The sequence below is a fragment of the Salmo salar genome, chromosome 02 (assembly GCF_965601325.2).
Source record: "Salmo salar chromosome 02, fSalSal1, whole genome shotgun sequence".
Classification (NCBI taxonomy): Eukaryota; Metazoa; Chordata; class Actinopteri; order Salmoniformes; family Salmonidae; genus Salmo; species Salmo salar.
In genome coordinates this window covers 79,380,001-79,395,794 of record NC_138292.1, presented here as the reverse complement: position 1 = coordinate 79,395,794, position 15,794 = coordinate 79,380,001, and the positions used below count along the sequence as shown (strand labels likewise).

The window sequence follows — 15,794 nt, the reverse complement described above, 5'->3', positions numbered from 1 at the left end:
TGATCCCGTGTCTCCCGCGTTGTAACCGTGGAGAGACCGTTGTTCTGTGTAATTGTCTGAGAGAATATTTCCGTCTCCGCTGCGGTGCTGCTCGTGGCAACGTCATTTCAGAGTAGGTTTAAATACTGAACACGCCGATTGGCACGTGTGGTTTTTTTCTGTTGCTCATTTGAAAAACGCGATTCAGTCTTGTTTCCTGACCGATTCCGCGTTTGGTTTTAATGTTTGTCCCCCATGAAATACTGTACACACGGAAGCCTATTTCACTTCCTCAGAATTAATTGAAGACAACAATTTTTTTTTATATTTTGTTCATTTTTGCTGGGGATGTTTTGTTGCACAATTTTGCATGAAGGTGTTTGGTGCAGTATTTCTTAGCAAACAAAAAATTGCGACGTGTTGTCTTATTAAGTAAACAAAGTCGGGCTGCTGGGCAGGTCTATCTGCTATTGGATAGAGAGCAATCACCGCAGCGGTTCACCCCATTTTAGTGGGCAAACGGGACATTGTCCAATCAAAACCCAACCTTCATTTACCAATTGTGACACTCCGTCTTAGACAAGACTGACTTTATGACCAAAATGATCCTATGTACACTTTGTAGTCCATTTTGACACTAGAATAACTGACTCTGTTTTCAAAGGGATTTGTTGCTTTTGAAAGGCATTCGCTCTTTGTATATAGTTAATGTTAACATGACAGAGACAGACCCCGTGGTAAGTCAGAGGTTTTATTCACAGCAGAAACATTGAATCAGTGCATTGAGTTCTACACATAGGAGGAAGCCAGGGGTCCCTCGATGTTAACATGTCTGAAGGGGCTGTATCTGTGTGTAGTGGGGGTCATAGAGATGGAAAGAGGCCGCATCATTGCATCCGTCCCACTACGGCGTCTGTGACATCATGGGCAGTGCCATTGAGGCCATTTTGAAGTAGTCCATTTTCTTCACGATTGGCTGATACCTCCTGATGACCCGGGTTGCACATGACTCCCAACAAGGTCACCAGGAAGGATCAGCCAATGAAGTTGGAAGTCCCAGCCAGTTGACTACATTAAAATGGTGGAAGCCCTCAATGGTGTTGCCCCATGCTAATACAACCTTTTGGCCACTAGAGGCCTCTATCATTCTCTATGGTAGTGGTAACGCTTCCACCATATTGCCTCTATCTTGCAGATCTAGGCAAACATTTAACGCCTCCACGCAGTCTTTTACATTGTTATTTTAAATCATCACTGGATGTCTAATAAATCACTGTGTTTATTTCATGAAAATAACTTAAAATAAATGTTTTCTCATTTATTTCCCTGAGCCTCCTTTTGCCATTGGAATGCTCAGTCTGATCGTGTCGGCGTGTTGATAGAAATTTTAATATATTTACATACACAGCCCTGATTGGCGGATAGGATTGTCTAGACTCTAGGGCAGGGATGGGCAGCTCCAGTCCTCAGGGGCCTGATTGGTGTTACACTTCAGCCCCAGCTAATACACCTGACTCCAGTAATGATCTTCAGTTCAGAATACAGTCAGTTTAATCAGCTGTGTTTGCTAGGGAAAAGTGGGGCTGGAGTTGCCCATCCCTGCACTAGAGCCTACCCTGCTTACCCCTTAAAAGTAGGGGGATACATATGCAAAAAGATGACTGGTCATTGGTCAGAAAAATCGGATCAGATTGTGATGTCATGCTGTGGGCCAAAATCTCCATCCCACCTGAACAGGCTGAAGCATTGTTTTTCAAAAACCTACAAGGACATTATAATATTTTTTCACAATTTCAGAGTGTTATTTTGAACTCATAGTGTGAAAATAATGTTGAAAAAACAAACAGTGAAATCACATTTTTGACTGCACTGGTTAGGGCCAAGGGAAGGGGAAGGGATTGAATTGGGACACATTGTCTCTTTCACACACAGGTGAAGGTGTGACAGTGAGGCGACATCAGCAATAGTCACACAAGTGGAGATGTGAGGCAACATCAGCAGTAGTCAGAGTAATCCTCTTCTACATAGTTAGCTGGGAACAGACCAACCTACAGACAGAGAGAGGAGTGTGTGTGAGAGACCTTCAACAATTTGTGTGTTGGAAAAGTATTCCAGGTGAAGCTGGTTGAGAGAATGCCAAGAGTGTGCAAAGCTGTCATCAAGGCAAAGGGTAACTACTTTGAAGAATCAAAAATATATTTTGATTTGTTTAACACTTTTTTGGTTACTACATGATTCCATATGTGTTATTTCATAGTTTTGATGTCTTCACTATTATTCTACAATGTAGAAAATAGTAAAAATAAAGAAAAACTCTTGAATGAGTAGGTGTGTCCAAACTTATGACCATACATGTTGATAGGTGTATGTGTGATGATCTTACTGCATGTGCTGCATGTGAATGTGTTGATTGTGTGTGTGTACTGTGTGTGTGATGGTGTGTGTTGGTCCTCACCCGTCCATAGACCTCTCCTTTCCACCATCCATTGTGAGCCTTCTTAGACAGGACCTTGACTGTGTCTCCTTCTCTCAGAGACAGCTCTGTACGGTCTCTGGCTGAGAAGTCATACCTGGCCCTAGCTGTGCCGAACGAACGCATACTTCCACCTACAGGAGAGGGAGAGAGGTGAGCGTGGGTGTGTGTGTGCGTTGAAACATACAGTATTTGAGAGTACTTATATTTGAGGTTATGGAAGGAAATAAGTTGAGGTTTGTAGGAAGTCTTGAGAGTGTGTGTGTGTGTGTGTACCTGGGGAGGGTGTGTTGAAGGGTGTGTCACTCTGTTCAGGCTGGTTGAAGGGAGTCTGGAGGGTGGTGTGTGTGTGTGTACCTGGGGAGGGTGTGTTGAAGGGTGTGTCACTCTGTTCAGGCTGGTTGAAGGGAGTCTGGAGGGTGGTGTGTGTTTGTGTACCTGGGGAGGGTGTGTTGAAGGGTGTGTCACTCTGTTCAGGCTGGTTGAAGGGAGTCTGGAGGGTGGTGTGTGTGTATGTACCTGGGGAGGGTGTGTTGAAGGGTGTGTCACTCTGTTCAGGCTGGTTGAAGGGGGTCTGGAGTGTGGTGTCCACATCTTTAAAATACTCCTTTAGTGAATGTTGCTGGTAGAACTGAACCATCTCCTAACAGAGCGATAGGGAGAGGGAGAGAGAGAGGGGGAGATGGGGCAGAAAGAGAGGGGGAGGGGAGAGAAGAGAGAGAGATGAAGGTCCAAAGTGCTTTACAAAAAAGAAAAGTAAAACATGTTGTTTATATTTACAAAAGAAGAAGAAAAAGGGATGAGAGGGAGAGAGATGAGGAGGGTAGACAGAGATGGGAGGAAGAGGGAGAGAGATGAGGAGGGTAGACAGAGATGGGAGGAAGAGGGAGAGAGATGAGGAGGGTAGACAGAGATGGGAGGAAGAGGGAGAGAGATGAGGAGGGTAGACAGAGATGGGAGGAAGAGGGAGAGAGATGAGGAGGGTAGACAGAGAGTGGGAGGAAGAGGGAGAGAGATGAGGAGGGTAGACAGAGATGGGAGGAAGAGGGAGAGAGATGAGGAGGGTAGACAGAGATGGGAGGAAGAGGGAGAGAGATGAGGAGGGTAGACAGAGATGGGAGGAAGAGGGAGAGAGATGAGGAGGGGCGGGGGGGGGGGTGAGGAGGGCAGAGAGATGGGAGGAAGAGGGGAGAGATGAGGAGGGTAGACAGAGATAAGAGGGAGAGAGATGAGGAGGGTAGACAGAGATGGGAGGAAGAGGGAGAGATGAGGAGGGTAGACAGAGATGGGAGGAAGAGGGAGAGATGAGGAGGGTAGACAGAGATGGGAGGAAGAGGGAGAGATGAGGAGGGTAGACAGAGAGATGGGAGGAAGAGGGAGAGATGAGGAGGGTAGACAGAGAGATGGGAGGAAGAGGGAGAGATGAGGAGGGTAGACAGAGATGGGAGGAAGAGGGAGAGATGAGGAGGGTAGACAGAGATGGGAGGAAGAGGGAGAGATGAGGAGGGTAGACAGAGATGGGAGGAAGAGGGAGAGAGATGAGGAGGGTAGACAGAGATGGGAGGAAGAGGGAGAGAGATGAGGAGGGTAGACAGAGATGGGAGGAAGAGGGAGAGAGATGAGGAGGGTAGACAGAGATGGGAGGAAGAGGGAGAGATGAGGAGGGTAGACAGAGATGGGAGGAAGAGGGAGAGATGAGGAGGGTAGACAGAGATGGGAGGAAGAGGGAGAGAGATGAGGAGGGTAGACAGAGATGGGAGGAAGAGGGAGAGAGATGAGGAGGGTAGACAGAGATGGGAGGAAGAGGGAGAGAGATGAGGAGGGTAGACAGAGATGGGAGGAAGAGGGAGAGAGATGAGGAGGGTAGACAGAGAGATGGGAGGAAGAGGGAGAGAGATGAGGAGGGTAGACAGAGATGGGAGGAAGAGGGAGAGAGATGAGGAGGGTAGACAGAGATGGGAGGAAGAGGGAGAGAGATGAGGAGGGTAGACAGAGATGGGAGGAAGAGGGAGAGAGATGAGGAGGGTAGACAGAGATGGGAGGAAGAGGGAGAGAGATGAGGAGGGTAGACAGAGATGGGAGGAAGAGGGAGAGAGATGAGGAGGGTAGACAGAGATGGGAGGAAGAGGGAGAGAGATGAGGAGGGTAGACAGAGAGATGGGAGGAAGAGGGAGAGAGATGAGGAGGGTAGACAGAGATGGGAGGAAGAGGGAGAGAGATGAGGAGGGTAGACAGAGATGGGAGGAAGAGGGAGAGAGATGAGGAGGGTAGACAGAGATGGGAGGAAGAGGGAGAGAGATGAGGAGGGTAGACAGAGATGGGAGGAAGAGGGAGAGAGATGAGGAGGGTAGACAGAGATGGGAGGGAGAGAGATGAGGAGGGTAGACAGAGATGGGAGGAAGAGGGAGAGATGAGGAGGGTAGACAGAGATGGGAGGAAGAGGGAGAGAGATGAGGAGGGTAGACAGAGATGGGAGGGAGAGAGATGAGGAGGGTAGACAGAGATGGGAGGAAGAGGGAGAGAGATGAGGAGGGTAGACAGAGATGGGAGGAAGAGGGAGAGAGATGAGGAGGGTAGACAGAGAGATAAGAGGGAGAGAGATGAGGAGGGTAGACAGAGATGGGAGGAAGAGGGAGAGAGATGAGGAGGGTAGACAGAGATGGGAGGAAGAGGGAGAGAGATGAGGAGGGTAGACAGAGATGGGAGGAAGAGGGAGAGAGATGAGGAGGGTAGACAGAGATGGGAGGAAGAGGGAGAGAGATGAGGAGGGTAGACAGAGATGGGAGGAAGAGAGATGAGGAGGGTAGACAGAGATGGGAGGGAGAGAGATGAGGAGGGTAGACAGAGATGGGAGGGAGAGAGATGAGGAGGGTAGACAGAGATGGGAGGAAGAGGGAGAGAGATGAGGAGGGTAGACAGAGATGGGAGGAAGAGGGAGAGAGATGAGGAGGGTAGACAGAGATGGGAGGAAGAGGGAGAGAGATGAGGAGGGTAGACAGAGATGGGAGGAAGAGGGAGAGAGATGAGGAGGGTAGACAGAGATGGGAGGAAGAGGGAGAGAGATGAGGAGGGTAGACAGAGATGGGAGGAAGAGGGAGAGAGATGAGGAGGGTAGACAGAGATGGGAGGAAGAGGGAGAGAGATGAGGAGGGTAGACAGAGATGGGAGGAAGAGAGATGAGGAGGGTAGACAGAGATGGGAGGGAGAGAGATGAGGAGGGTAGACAGAGATGGGAGGGAGAGAGATGAGGAGGGTAGACAGAGATGGGAGGAAGAGGGAGAGAGATGAGGAGGGTAGACAGAGATGGGAGGAAGAGGGAGAGAGATGAGGAGGGTAGACAGAGATGGGAGGAAGAGGGAGAGAGATGAGGAGGGTAGACAGAGATGGGAGGAAGAGGGAGAGAGATGAGGAGGGTAGACAGAGAGATGGGAGGAAGAGGGAGAGAGATGAGGAGGGTAGACAGAGAGATGGGAGGAAGAGGGAGAGAGATGAGGAGGGTAGACAGAGATGGGAGGAAGAGGGAGAGAGATGAGGAGGGTAGACAGAGATGGGAGGAAGAGGGAGAGAGATGAGGAGGGTAGACAGAGATGGGAGGAAGAGGGAGAGAGATGAGGAGGGTAGACAGAGATGGGAGGAAGAGGGAGAGAGATGAGGAGGGTAGACAGAGAGATGGGAGGAAGAGGGAGAAAGATGAGGAGGGTAGGGAGAGAAGGGGAATGACGTACAATTAATCCTTTGAATGCTTTCTTCTCGTTGATGCGGTAGAGGCCTTCTGTTGACGTGATCTTGATGTGTCTGATGTCCATGTTAAACCTGGAGGAGACAGAGTGAATGAGAATCAGTGTGTGTGTGAGAGAGAGAGTAAGAATATGTGTGTGAAAGAGGAAGATTGCCAGCTGTCAGACAGCGCCTTTCTGATTGGCCAGTAGGGAGGCGGGCTCACTTGAGGCTGATTGCGAACTCTCCTCCGTCTTTCTGGCGGACCAGAAACGTTCCGTCTGACCGTGAAATCAGGAGGTTCTTCGCCGCTGACCGGTCCATGTTCCCCGCAAACCTAGAACCCAAATCACTTAAATGACCAAACCTAGAACCCATTGCAGTTACGTTAGAACAGTACAAAACCTTTACCATGATTGCTATCAATAACTATTTTCAAACACAGAACTCTTCCAAACCTAGAACCCTGCAGTGATACCACACTCTTAGAAAAAAAGTGATATCTAGAACCTAAAAGGGTTCTTCGGCTGTCCCCATAGGCGAAACCTTTGAAGAATCCTTTTTGGTTCCAGATAGAACCCTTTTGGTTCCAGGTAGAACCCTTTCCACAGATGGAAAGGGTTCGACCTGGAACCAAAAAGGGTTCTCCTAAGCAGGAGAACCCTTTTGGAACCCCTTTTTCTAAGATTGCAGGTAGTACATATCTAGAACATCGGTATGAGTGATACCAGGTGGTACATATCTAGAACATCGGTATGAGAAATACCAGGTGGTGCATATCTAGAACATCGGTATGAGTGATACCAGGTGGTACACATCTAGAACATCGGTATGAGTGATACCAGGTGGTACATATCTAGAACATCGGTTTTAGTGATACCAGGTGGTACATATCTAGAACATCGGTATGAGTGATACCAAGTGGTGCATATCTAGAACATCGGTATGAGTGATACCAGGTGTAAATAGAATGGTATCATTACTCACCATAGGAAGTCGGATAGGTCAGGAGTTGGTCTCTGGGGAGAGAGGTCAGACAGTTTTGAGAACACAACCCATGCTTCCTGAAGCTCTTAATAAAGCATGTTGTTATTTCTATCAATACCAGACACGGTGTAACCTAAACCTATAACATGGCATGTGTAATCAACAACATGTATGCTACATACACAGTGAAATATTTCCACTGGTGATGATCTAACCCATGTGTAACCAAGATGCCTATAACCCACGATCGGATTGAATCCCGGATTTACTCCTAGATCACTGTTTAAAGTCAGTGGTACTCACAGAGATGAAGGGCTGGACCTTACTGCAGGGGAACCAACCCATCTGACCAATCGTCACGTTCTTGCCCTGAGTGACACACACAGCAGACCAATCAGACGACTAGAACAACACGGTGTCTAACAGTGCTTCCTGTAGCACATTATTGTACAGAAATTATTTACTACAAAGTACATGTTACAATGGTATTACTCATTAATACGCTAGGAATTACTGACAGGAATAATAGGCCTTGTTAGCAGGTTGTATTAAATAAAAGAGAGAGAGATGCTAGAGAGAGAGCGAAGCCAGAGAGAGAGAGAGAACACGATGCCAGAGAGAGCGAGAAAGCGATGCCAGAGAGAGAGCAATGCCAGAGAGAGATGCCAGAGAGAGAGCGATGCCAGAGAGAGAGTGAGAAGGCGATGCCAGAGAGAGAGATGCCAGAGAGAGAGAGATGCCAAAGAGAGAGCGATGCCAGAGAGAGAGAGAAAGCGATGCCAGAGAGAGAGAGAGAAAGCGATGCCAGAGAGAGAGATGCCAGAGGGAGAGCAATGCCAGAGAGAGAGCAATGCCAGAGAGAGAACGCGATGCCAGAGAGAGAAAGCGATGCCAGAGAGAGAGCGATGCCAGAGAGAGAGAGAGAGAGATACCAGAGATGCCAGACCTGGACAAGAACCTGACGCTCAGCACACAGGGGGACAAACACCTACCTGGAGGTGACAGCCTTCCCTCCCCCATATGCCCCCCTAGACACAACTACGACAACATAACCAACAAAAACAGGTCACAACTCCTGCAGCTCTGTCGTACGATGGGTATGTACATAGTCAATGGTAGGCTTCGAGGGGACGCTGGGTATGTACATAGTCAATGGTAGACTTCGAGGGGACGCTGGGTATGTACATAGTCAATGGTAGGCTTCGAGGGGACGCTGGGTATGTACATAGTCAATGGTAGGCTTCGAGGGGACGCTGGGTATGTACATAGTCAATGGTAGGCTTCGAGGGGACGCTGGGTATGTACATAGTCAATGGTAGGCTTCGAGGGGACGCTGGGTATGTACATAGTCAATGGTAGGCTTCGAGGGGACGCTGGGTATGTACATAGTAAATGGTAGGCTTCGAGGGGACGCTGGGTATGTACATAGTAAATGGTAGGCTTCGAGGGGACGCTGGGTATGTACATAGTCAATGGTAGGCTTCGAGGGGACGCTGGGTATGTACATAGTCAATGGTAGGCTTCGAGGGGACGCTGGGTATGTACATAGTAAATGGTAGGCTTCGAGGGGACGCTGGGTATGTACATAGTCAATGGTAGGCTTCGAGGGGACGCTGGGTATGTACATAGTCAATGGTAGGCTTCGAGGGGACGCTGGGTATGTACATAGTAAATGGTAGGCTTCGAGGGGTCGCTGGGTTCTGTATATAGTAAACGGTAGGCTTCGAGGGGACGCTGGGTATGTACATAGTAAATGGTAGGCTTCGAGGGGACGCTGGGTATGTACATAGTCAATGGTAGGCTTCGAGGGGACGCTGGGTATGTACATAGTAAATGGTAGGCTTCGAGGGGACGCTGGGTATGTACATAGTAAATGGTAGGCTTCGAGGGGACGCTGGGTATGTACATAGTAAATGGTAGGCTTCGAGGGGACGCTGGGTATGTACATAGTAAATGGTAGGCTTCGAGGGGACGCTGGGTATGTACATAGTCAATGGTAGGCTTCGAGGGGACGCTGGGTATGTACATAGTCAATGGTAGGCTTCGAGGGGACGCTAGGTATGTACATAGTAAATGGTAGGCTTCGAGGGGACGCTGGGTATGTACATAGTAAATGGTAGGCTTCGAGGGGACACCTACGGTAAGGAGGACACCTACAGCTCATCCCTTGGCAGTAGTACTGTAGATGACTTTATCACTGATATTCACAGTCAGCCCACTGACACCCCTATTAGATCACAGCAAAATCACAATATACTCGGACAGAGTAATACTCAACCATGAGGCATCAAAGCCGAAGGAACTGAGTAATACTAAGAAATGCTATAGATGGAAGTAAAGTAGTGTAGAAACCTACCAACAAAACAACTGGGCAACAATAAATTAAATCCCTTTCAGACAACTTCCTGACAACGTTTCACTGTAATAGTGAAGGTGTAAACTTGGCAGTAGAAAGCCTAAACAGTATATTTGACCTTTCAGCTTCCCTATCAAATCTAAACATGTCAAGCAGACAACCTAAGAAAATGACCGTAATTTCCGGACTATTGAGCGCACCTGAATATAAGCCGCACCCACTGAATTAAAAATTTTTTTTTATTTTGAACATAAATAAGCCACACATGTCTATAAGCCACAGGTGCCTATCGGTACATTGAAACAAATTTACACAGGCTTTAACGAAACACGGCTTGTAACAAAAATAAATAGGCTTTAACGAAACACGGCTTGTAACAAAAAATAAAAAATGAGCAGTAAACAGTAGCCTACCAAGAAAGTCATTGCTCCAGACCAAGCTCCCATGCAGCAGCTCTATTTCCTTTTCCAACAGCCAGATCAATCGCCTTCAACTTGAAAGCTGCATCATATGCATTTCTCCGTGTCTTTGCCATGATGAGGGTGACAAAATGACTACCGTAATCAGAATGATGGGAAGTTGGAGTGCGCTCGATTTAATCTAAACAGTAAACAAAAAAGTTGTTTGACCTTAACCCGTTCGGCAATTTCATTGGTCTAATGAAAGCTTCATGCCGCCAAAAAACTGAGCAGAATGTGTTTTTTTTATTTTATTTTTTATTTGAAAGCGTGAAAAATCCATATATTAGCCGCGTCATTGTTTAAGCCGCGAGGTTCAAAGCGTGGGAAAAAAGTAGCGGCTTATAGTCCGGAAATTACGGTAACAACAATGGCAAATGGTTTGATGAAGAATGTAAAAACCTTAGAAAGAAATTGAGAAACCTGTCCAACCAAAAACAGAGACCCAGAATACCTGAGTCTACACCTTCACTGTGGTGAATCACTAAAACAATACAGAGATACACTACAGAAAAGGAAGGAACAGCACGTCAGAAATCAGCTCAATGTAATTGAAGAATCCATAGACTCTAACCACTTCTGGGAAACTTGATGAGTTTTCTATCCAAAAATGGAGATGTATGGATAAACTTCTCCAAACAGCAAAAACATATACTTGATCAAATACAAATCTTAGTACCAACTATTAAAGACTACCAGAACCCACTGGATTCTCCAGTTACCTTGAATGAACTACAGGACAAAATAAAACCCTCCAACCCAAAAAGGCCTGTGGTGTTGATGGTATCCTCAATGAAATGATAAAATATACAGACCACAAATTCCAATTGGCTATACTAAAACTCTTTCACATCATCCTCAGCTCTGGCATCTTCCCCAATATTTGGAACCAAGGACTGATCACCCCAATCCACAAAAGTGGAGCCAAATTTGCATATGACATAACATTTCACAAATAACAAGTCTGCAATAAAATTGTCAGAAAAACACACAAATGTATTTCCACAAGGCTTTGTAGTGAGACAGGGATGCAGCTTGATCTACATCAGCAGAATGTTGATGTATATGTTGATGACAACCACCCAGCCCATCTATCTACCTACCTCATCCCCATACTGTATTTATTTATTTATCTTGCTCCTTTGCACCCCAGTATCGCTACTTGCACATTCATTTTCTACACATCTACCATTCCAGTGTTTAATTGCTATATTGTAATTACTTCACCACCATGGCCTATTTATTGCCTTAACTTACCTCATTTGCACTCACTGTATATAGACTTTCTGTTTTGTTTTGTTCTACTGTATTATTGACTGTACGTTTGTTTATTCCATGTGTAACTCTGTGTTGTTGTATGTGTCAAATCGCTACGCTTTATCTTGGCCAGGTCGCAGTTGTAAATGAGAACTTGTTCTCAACTAGCTTACCTGGTTAAATAAAGGTGAAATAAAAATGAAATAAAACATGGCCAGGGCTCTAGAACAGTCTACAGCACCCGGCATCACAAATGTCTACTGTTTGCTGATGATCTGGTTCTTCTGTCCCCAACCAAGGAGGGCCTACAGCAGCACCTGGATCTTCTGCTCAGGTTCTGTCAGACCTGGCCCTGACACTAAATCTCAGTAAGACAAAAATAATGCTGTTCCAAAAAATGTCCAGTTGCCAGGACCACAAATATAAATTCTATCTAGACACCGTTACCCTAGAGCACAAAAAAAACGATACATACCTCGGCCTAAACATCAGCACCACAGGTAACTTCCACAAAGCTGTGAACGAGCTGAGAGACAAGAAGGGCCTTCTATGCCATCAAAAGGAACATAAAATTTGACATCCCAATTAGGATCCGGCTAAATACTTGAATCAGTTATAGAACCCTTTGCCCTTTATGGTTGTGAGATCTCACCATATTGAGACTCTGCATGCAGTATTCTGCAAAAACATCCTCTGTGTACAACGTAAAACACCAAATAATGCATGACTATACCCGCTAATGATCAAAATCCAGACAAGAGCTGTTAAATTCTACAACCAGAACAGCAACACAATTAGACCCAACCAAATCATGAGAAAACAGAAAGATAATTACTAGACACATTGGAAAGAATTTACCCAAAAACAGAGCTGCCGAATGTATGACCATTTTAGAGACACATATTTCCCTCAGATTACACAGACCCACAAAGAATCCGAAAACAAATCTAATTCTGATAAAATCCCATATCTATTGGGTGAAATACCACAGGGTGGCATCACAGCAGCAAGATGTGTGACCTGTTGCCAAAAGAAAAGGGAAACCAGTGAAGAACAAACACTCTTGTCATACCCATGCCAATAAAACCCCTTTGAAAGAGAGAAAGAAAGAGAGACGTTATCTCCACCCTCCCACACTACAGGAAGCATGCTCTGCCTGCACTGTGTGTGTGTGCATGTGTGAGTGTTTCACCTCCCACCACGTTAGGTTGGCCTCGGCTCTTGTCAGTTCGATGACATCACCCATGGAGAGGTGCAGTGGTTGGCCGAACGCTACAGGGGGCGGAGGCAAACCATAGTACTCCTGACACACCTCCATTTTAGGAAGGCCTGAGAGAGAGAGAGAGAGAGAGAGAGAGAGAGAGAGAGAGAGAGAGAGAGAGAGAGAGAGAGAGAGAGAGAGAGAGAGAGAGAGAGAGAGGAGAGAGAGAGAGAGAGAGAGAGAGAGAGAGAGAGTGAGAGAGAGAGAGAGAGAGAGAGAGAGAGAGAGAGAGAGAGAGAGAGAGAGAGAGAGAGAGAGAGAGAGAGAGAGAGAGAGAATTTGTTAAATTCTAGAACTAGAATTTGTTAAAAACTAGAATGCTATTTGGCTCTAAACAGACAGTACACAGTGGCAGAATACCTGACCACTGTGACTGGCCCAAACTTAAGGAAAGCTTTGACTATGTACAGACTCAGAGAGCATAGCCTTGCTATTGAGAGAGGCCGTCGTGGCAGACCTGGCTCTCAAGAGAAGACAGGCTATGTGCACACTGCCCACAAAATGAGGTGGAATCTGAGCTGCACTTCATAACCTCCTGCCAAATGTGTGACCATATTAGAGACACATATTTCCCTCAGATTACACAGATCCACAAAGAATTAAAAAAACAAACCCAATTTTGATAAACTCCCATATCTACTGGGTGAAATACCACAGTGTGCCATCACAGCAGCAATATTTTTGACCTGTTGCCACAAGAAAAGGTCAACCAGTGAAGAACAAACACCATTGTAAATACAACCCATATTTATGCTTATTTATTTTCCCTTTTGTACTTTAACTATTTGTACATCATTATAACCCTGTACATAGACATATGAAATGTGAAATGTGTATATTTCTTCGAAACTTGTGAGTGTAATGTTGACTGTTAATTTTTTATTTGTTTATTTCACTTTTGTTTATTATCTACTTCACTTGCTTTGACAATGTTAATATATGTTTCCCATGCCAATAAAGCCCCTTGATTTGAATTGATTTGAATTGAGTTCAGTTAAAAACGTTCCCATTCTAATCTAATCCCAACTTGATTCAGTTCTATAATGTTACTCTACTTCCGGGATCCTCACCTGGACTGGCTTGTCTGTGAGAAGCTGACTTCTTATTCTGTAGGAACAAAACAGGTCACAGATATACAACTCACTAGAACAGACTCACAGGTCACAGATATACAACTCACTAGAACAGGCTCACAGATCACAGATATACAACTCACTAGAACAGACCCACAGGTCACAGATATACAACTCACTAGAACAGACTCACAGATCACAGATATACAACTCACTAGAACAGGCTCACAGATCACAGATATACAACCCTGTAGAACAGACACATCACAGATATACAACACTCTAGAACAGACCCACAGGTCACAGATATACAACCCTCTAGAACAGACTCACAGATAAACTACCCATTAGAACAGACTCACAGATATACAACTAACTAGAAGAGACAACACACTCCAGAGGGGTATACTACAAAGCAGGATCAATGAGTTAGCCAGCTAACTTTGATAAACAACCAGAAATAACTCTAGATGTTCTGGTTCATTAAGAAAGCTTATCAGTTAGGGAACCTTGGCTGGTGAGTAAAACCCTGCGAATTCAGACAGACAAAGAGGTGTAATGAACTTCCTCATGAATTAATGTGATGTGTTTAGGTGAGCGGACACCTGATCAACCTGGCGATTGATCTGTGAGTTGTCCTTCGTGCCCGCTCTCATACCCTATAGCTCTGGATCTTTTTGTGACTCATTTGCATACAGGTCCTGATTGGCCGATGAGGGTCAACCCTGATTAGAACCAGCTGCTGCTCATCTGTTGTTCTTTACAAATGCTGTTTTGAATTCAAATAAAATTGTACTTCCTGTACACACTGAAGAAGGCTGTAAAGCCAAAATGTCTGTGTACGCTATCGCTGATGCAGTAAAACATTGAATAATGAAGTAAGCTTAATGAGACATATTATTTAGTAGGAACCCATTACACCTCTTTGTTTGTCACTAAGAAAGCTTCACTTAAGTTTGTGTTTTTGGTTGTTGACTCAATTAGACCATGTTTCCCAAGCCCATTGGATTGAGAGAGAGAGAGACAGAAAGAAGTGAGGCAATTCAAGCTGGTCACCAGGACGACGATTAAGGCCCCCCCCCCCCCCCCCCCCCCCCCCCCCAGCGACCTCTCTGATGCAGAGGGGTGGGGGTTAAATGCAGAAGACACATTTGGGTTGAATGCATTGATTTGTTCAACTGACTAAGTATCCCCTTTTTCCATCCCCACAATACATCTGTTATTTCAGAATATGTAGGCAGGTGAACCGCTATTGACCCTGCTTTGTAGTACCCACCCCTCAGCTGTACAAGTTCCTGCCGTAAAGAGTTCCTAGCTCACACAGTCATTACTCAGTACTATAGTGACACGCTGCCAGATAAAGAGCCTCTGAAAGGAGCCTTACCTTCTTCACGGTCCCTGAGTGGTCTGAAATACAAACCACAACACAGCTGAGTGTACAACACTACACACACCTGCAGAAAACATACAGTCACACACACACACACACACACACACACACACACACACACACACACACCACACACTTTAGTGGTACTACCTGCGTTGCGTCCGCAGCCTGGTACTCTTCCCAGACATTCTTTATGAGCGGCCATTCTGCAACGACTACAACGATACCCCTGGAAGAATATCCCCCTGAGAGAGAGAGACAGAGAGAGAGAGAGAGGAGGGAGGGAGGGAGGGAGTATAGAGAGAGAAGGAAGGAGAGGGAGAGAAAGAGAGAAGGAGAGAGAAAGTATAGAGAGAGAGGAGAGAGAGAGGAGGGAGGGAGTATAGAGAGAGATAGATTAAAGAGAGAGAGGAGGGAGAGAGAGAGATTAGAGAAAGAAAGAAGGAGAGAGCGATTGTGAGAAGTCAATCTACCTATCTTTCTATCTATCTGTCTGTATGAAGAGTACTATTTAACTATTTAACTAACTATTTAGCAGTCTTATGCTTGGGGGTAGAAGCTGTTCAGGGCCTTGTTGGTTCCAGAGTTGATGGTACCGCTTGCCATGCAGTAGCTGAGAGAACAGTCTATGACTTGGGTTGCTGGAATCTGACAATTTTTAGGGCCTTCCTCTGACACCGCCTGGTATAGATGTCCTGGATGGCAGGAAGCTTTGATATACTGGGCCGTACTCACTACCCTCTGTAGTGCCTTGCGGTCGGAGGCCGAGCAGTTGCCATACCAAGAGTTGAATGCAGCCAGTCAAAATGCTCTCGATGGTGCAGCTGTATAACTTTTTGTGGA

The 15,794-nt window shown here is 45.9% G+C and overlaps 1 protein-coding gene across 2 annotated transcripts in view; it reads right to left on the bottom strand.

The window, feature by feature from the left end:
- Positions 1-717: 717 nt before the first annotated feature.
- Positions 718-15,794, bottom strand: part of LOC106594609 (proto-oncogene vav) — a 39,832-nt gene continuing 24,755 nt past the window's right edge. For both annotated transcript variants that reach the window (XM_045710412.2, XM_045710414.2), the window contains exons 17-27: positions 15,102-15,196; positions 14,946-14,968; positions 13,559-13,595; positions 12,420-12,556; positions 7,460-7,525; positions 7,157-7,188; positions 6,396-6,506; positions 6,178-6,265; positions 2,972-3,095; positions 2,435-2,586; positions 718-2,027 (exon numbers count right to left, since the gene is read on the bottom strand). In XM_045710412.2, the coding sequence (XP_045566368.1) occupies positions 1,974-2,027; positions 2,435-2,586; positions 2,972-3,095; positions 6,178-6,265; positions 6,396-6,506; positions 7,157-7,188; positions 7,460-7,525; positions 12,420-12,556; positions 13,559-13,595; positions 14,946-14,968; positions 15,102-15,196 (919 nt within the window). In that variant the 3' untranslated portion in view covers positions 718-1,973. The remainder of the gene's footprint in view (positions 2,028-2,434; positions 2,587-2,971; positions 3,096-6,177; positions 6,266-6,395; positions 6,507-7,156; positions 7,189-7,459; positions 7,526-12,419; positions 12,557-13,558; positions 13,596-14,945; positions 14,969-15,101; positions 15,197-15,794) is intronic.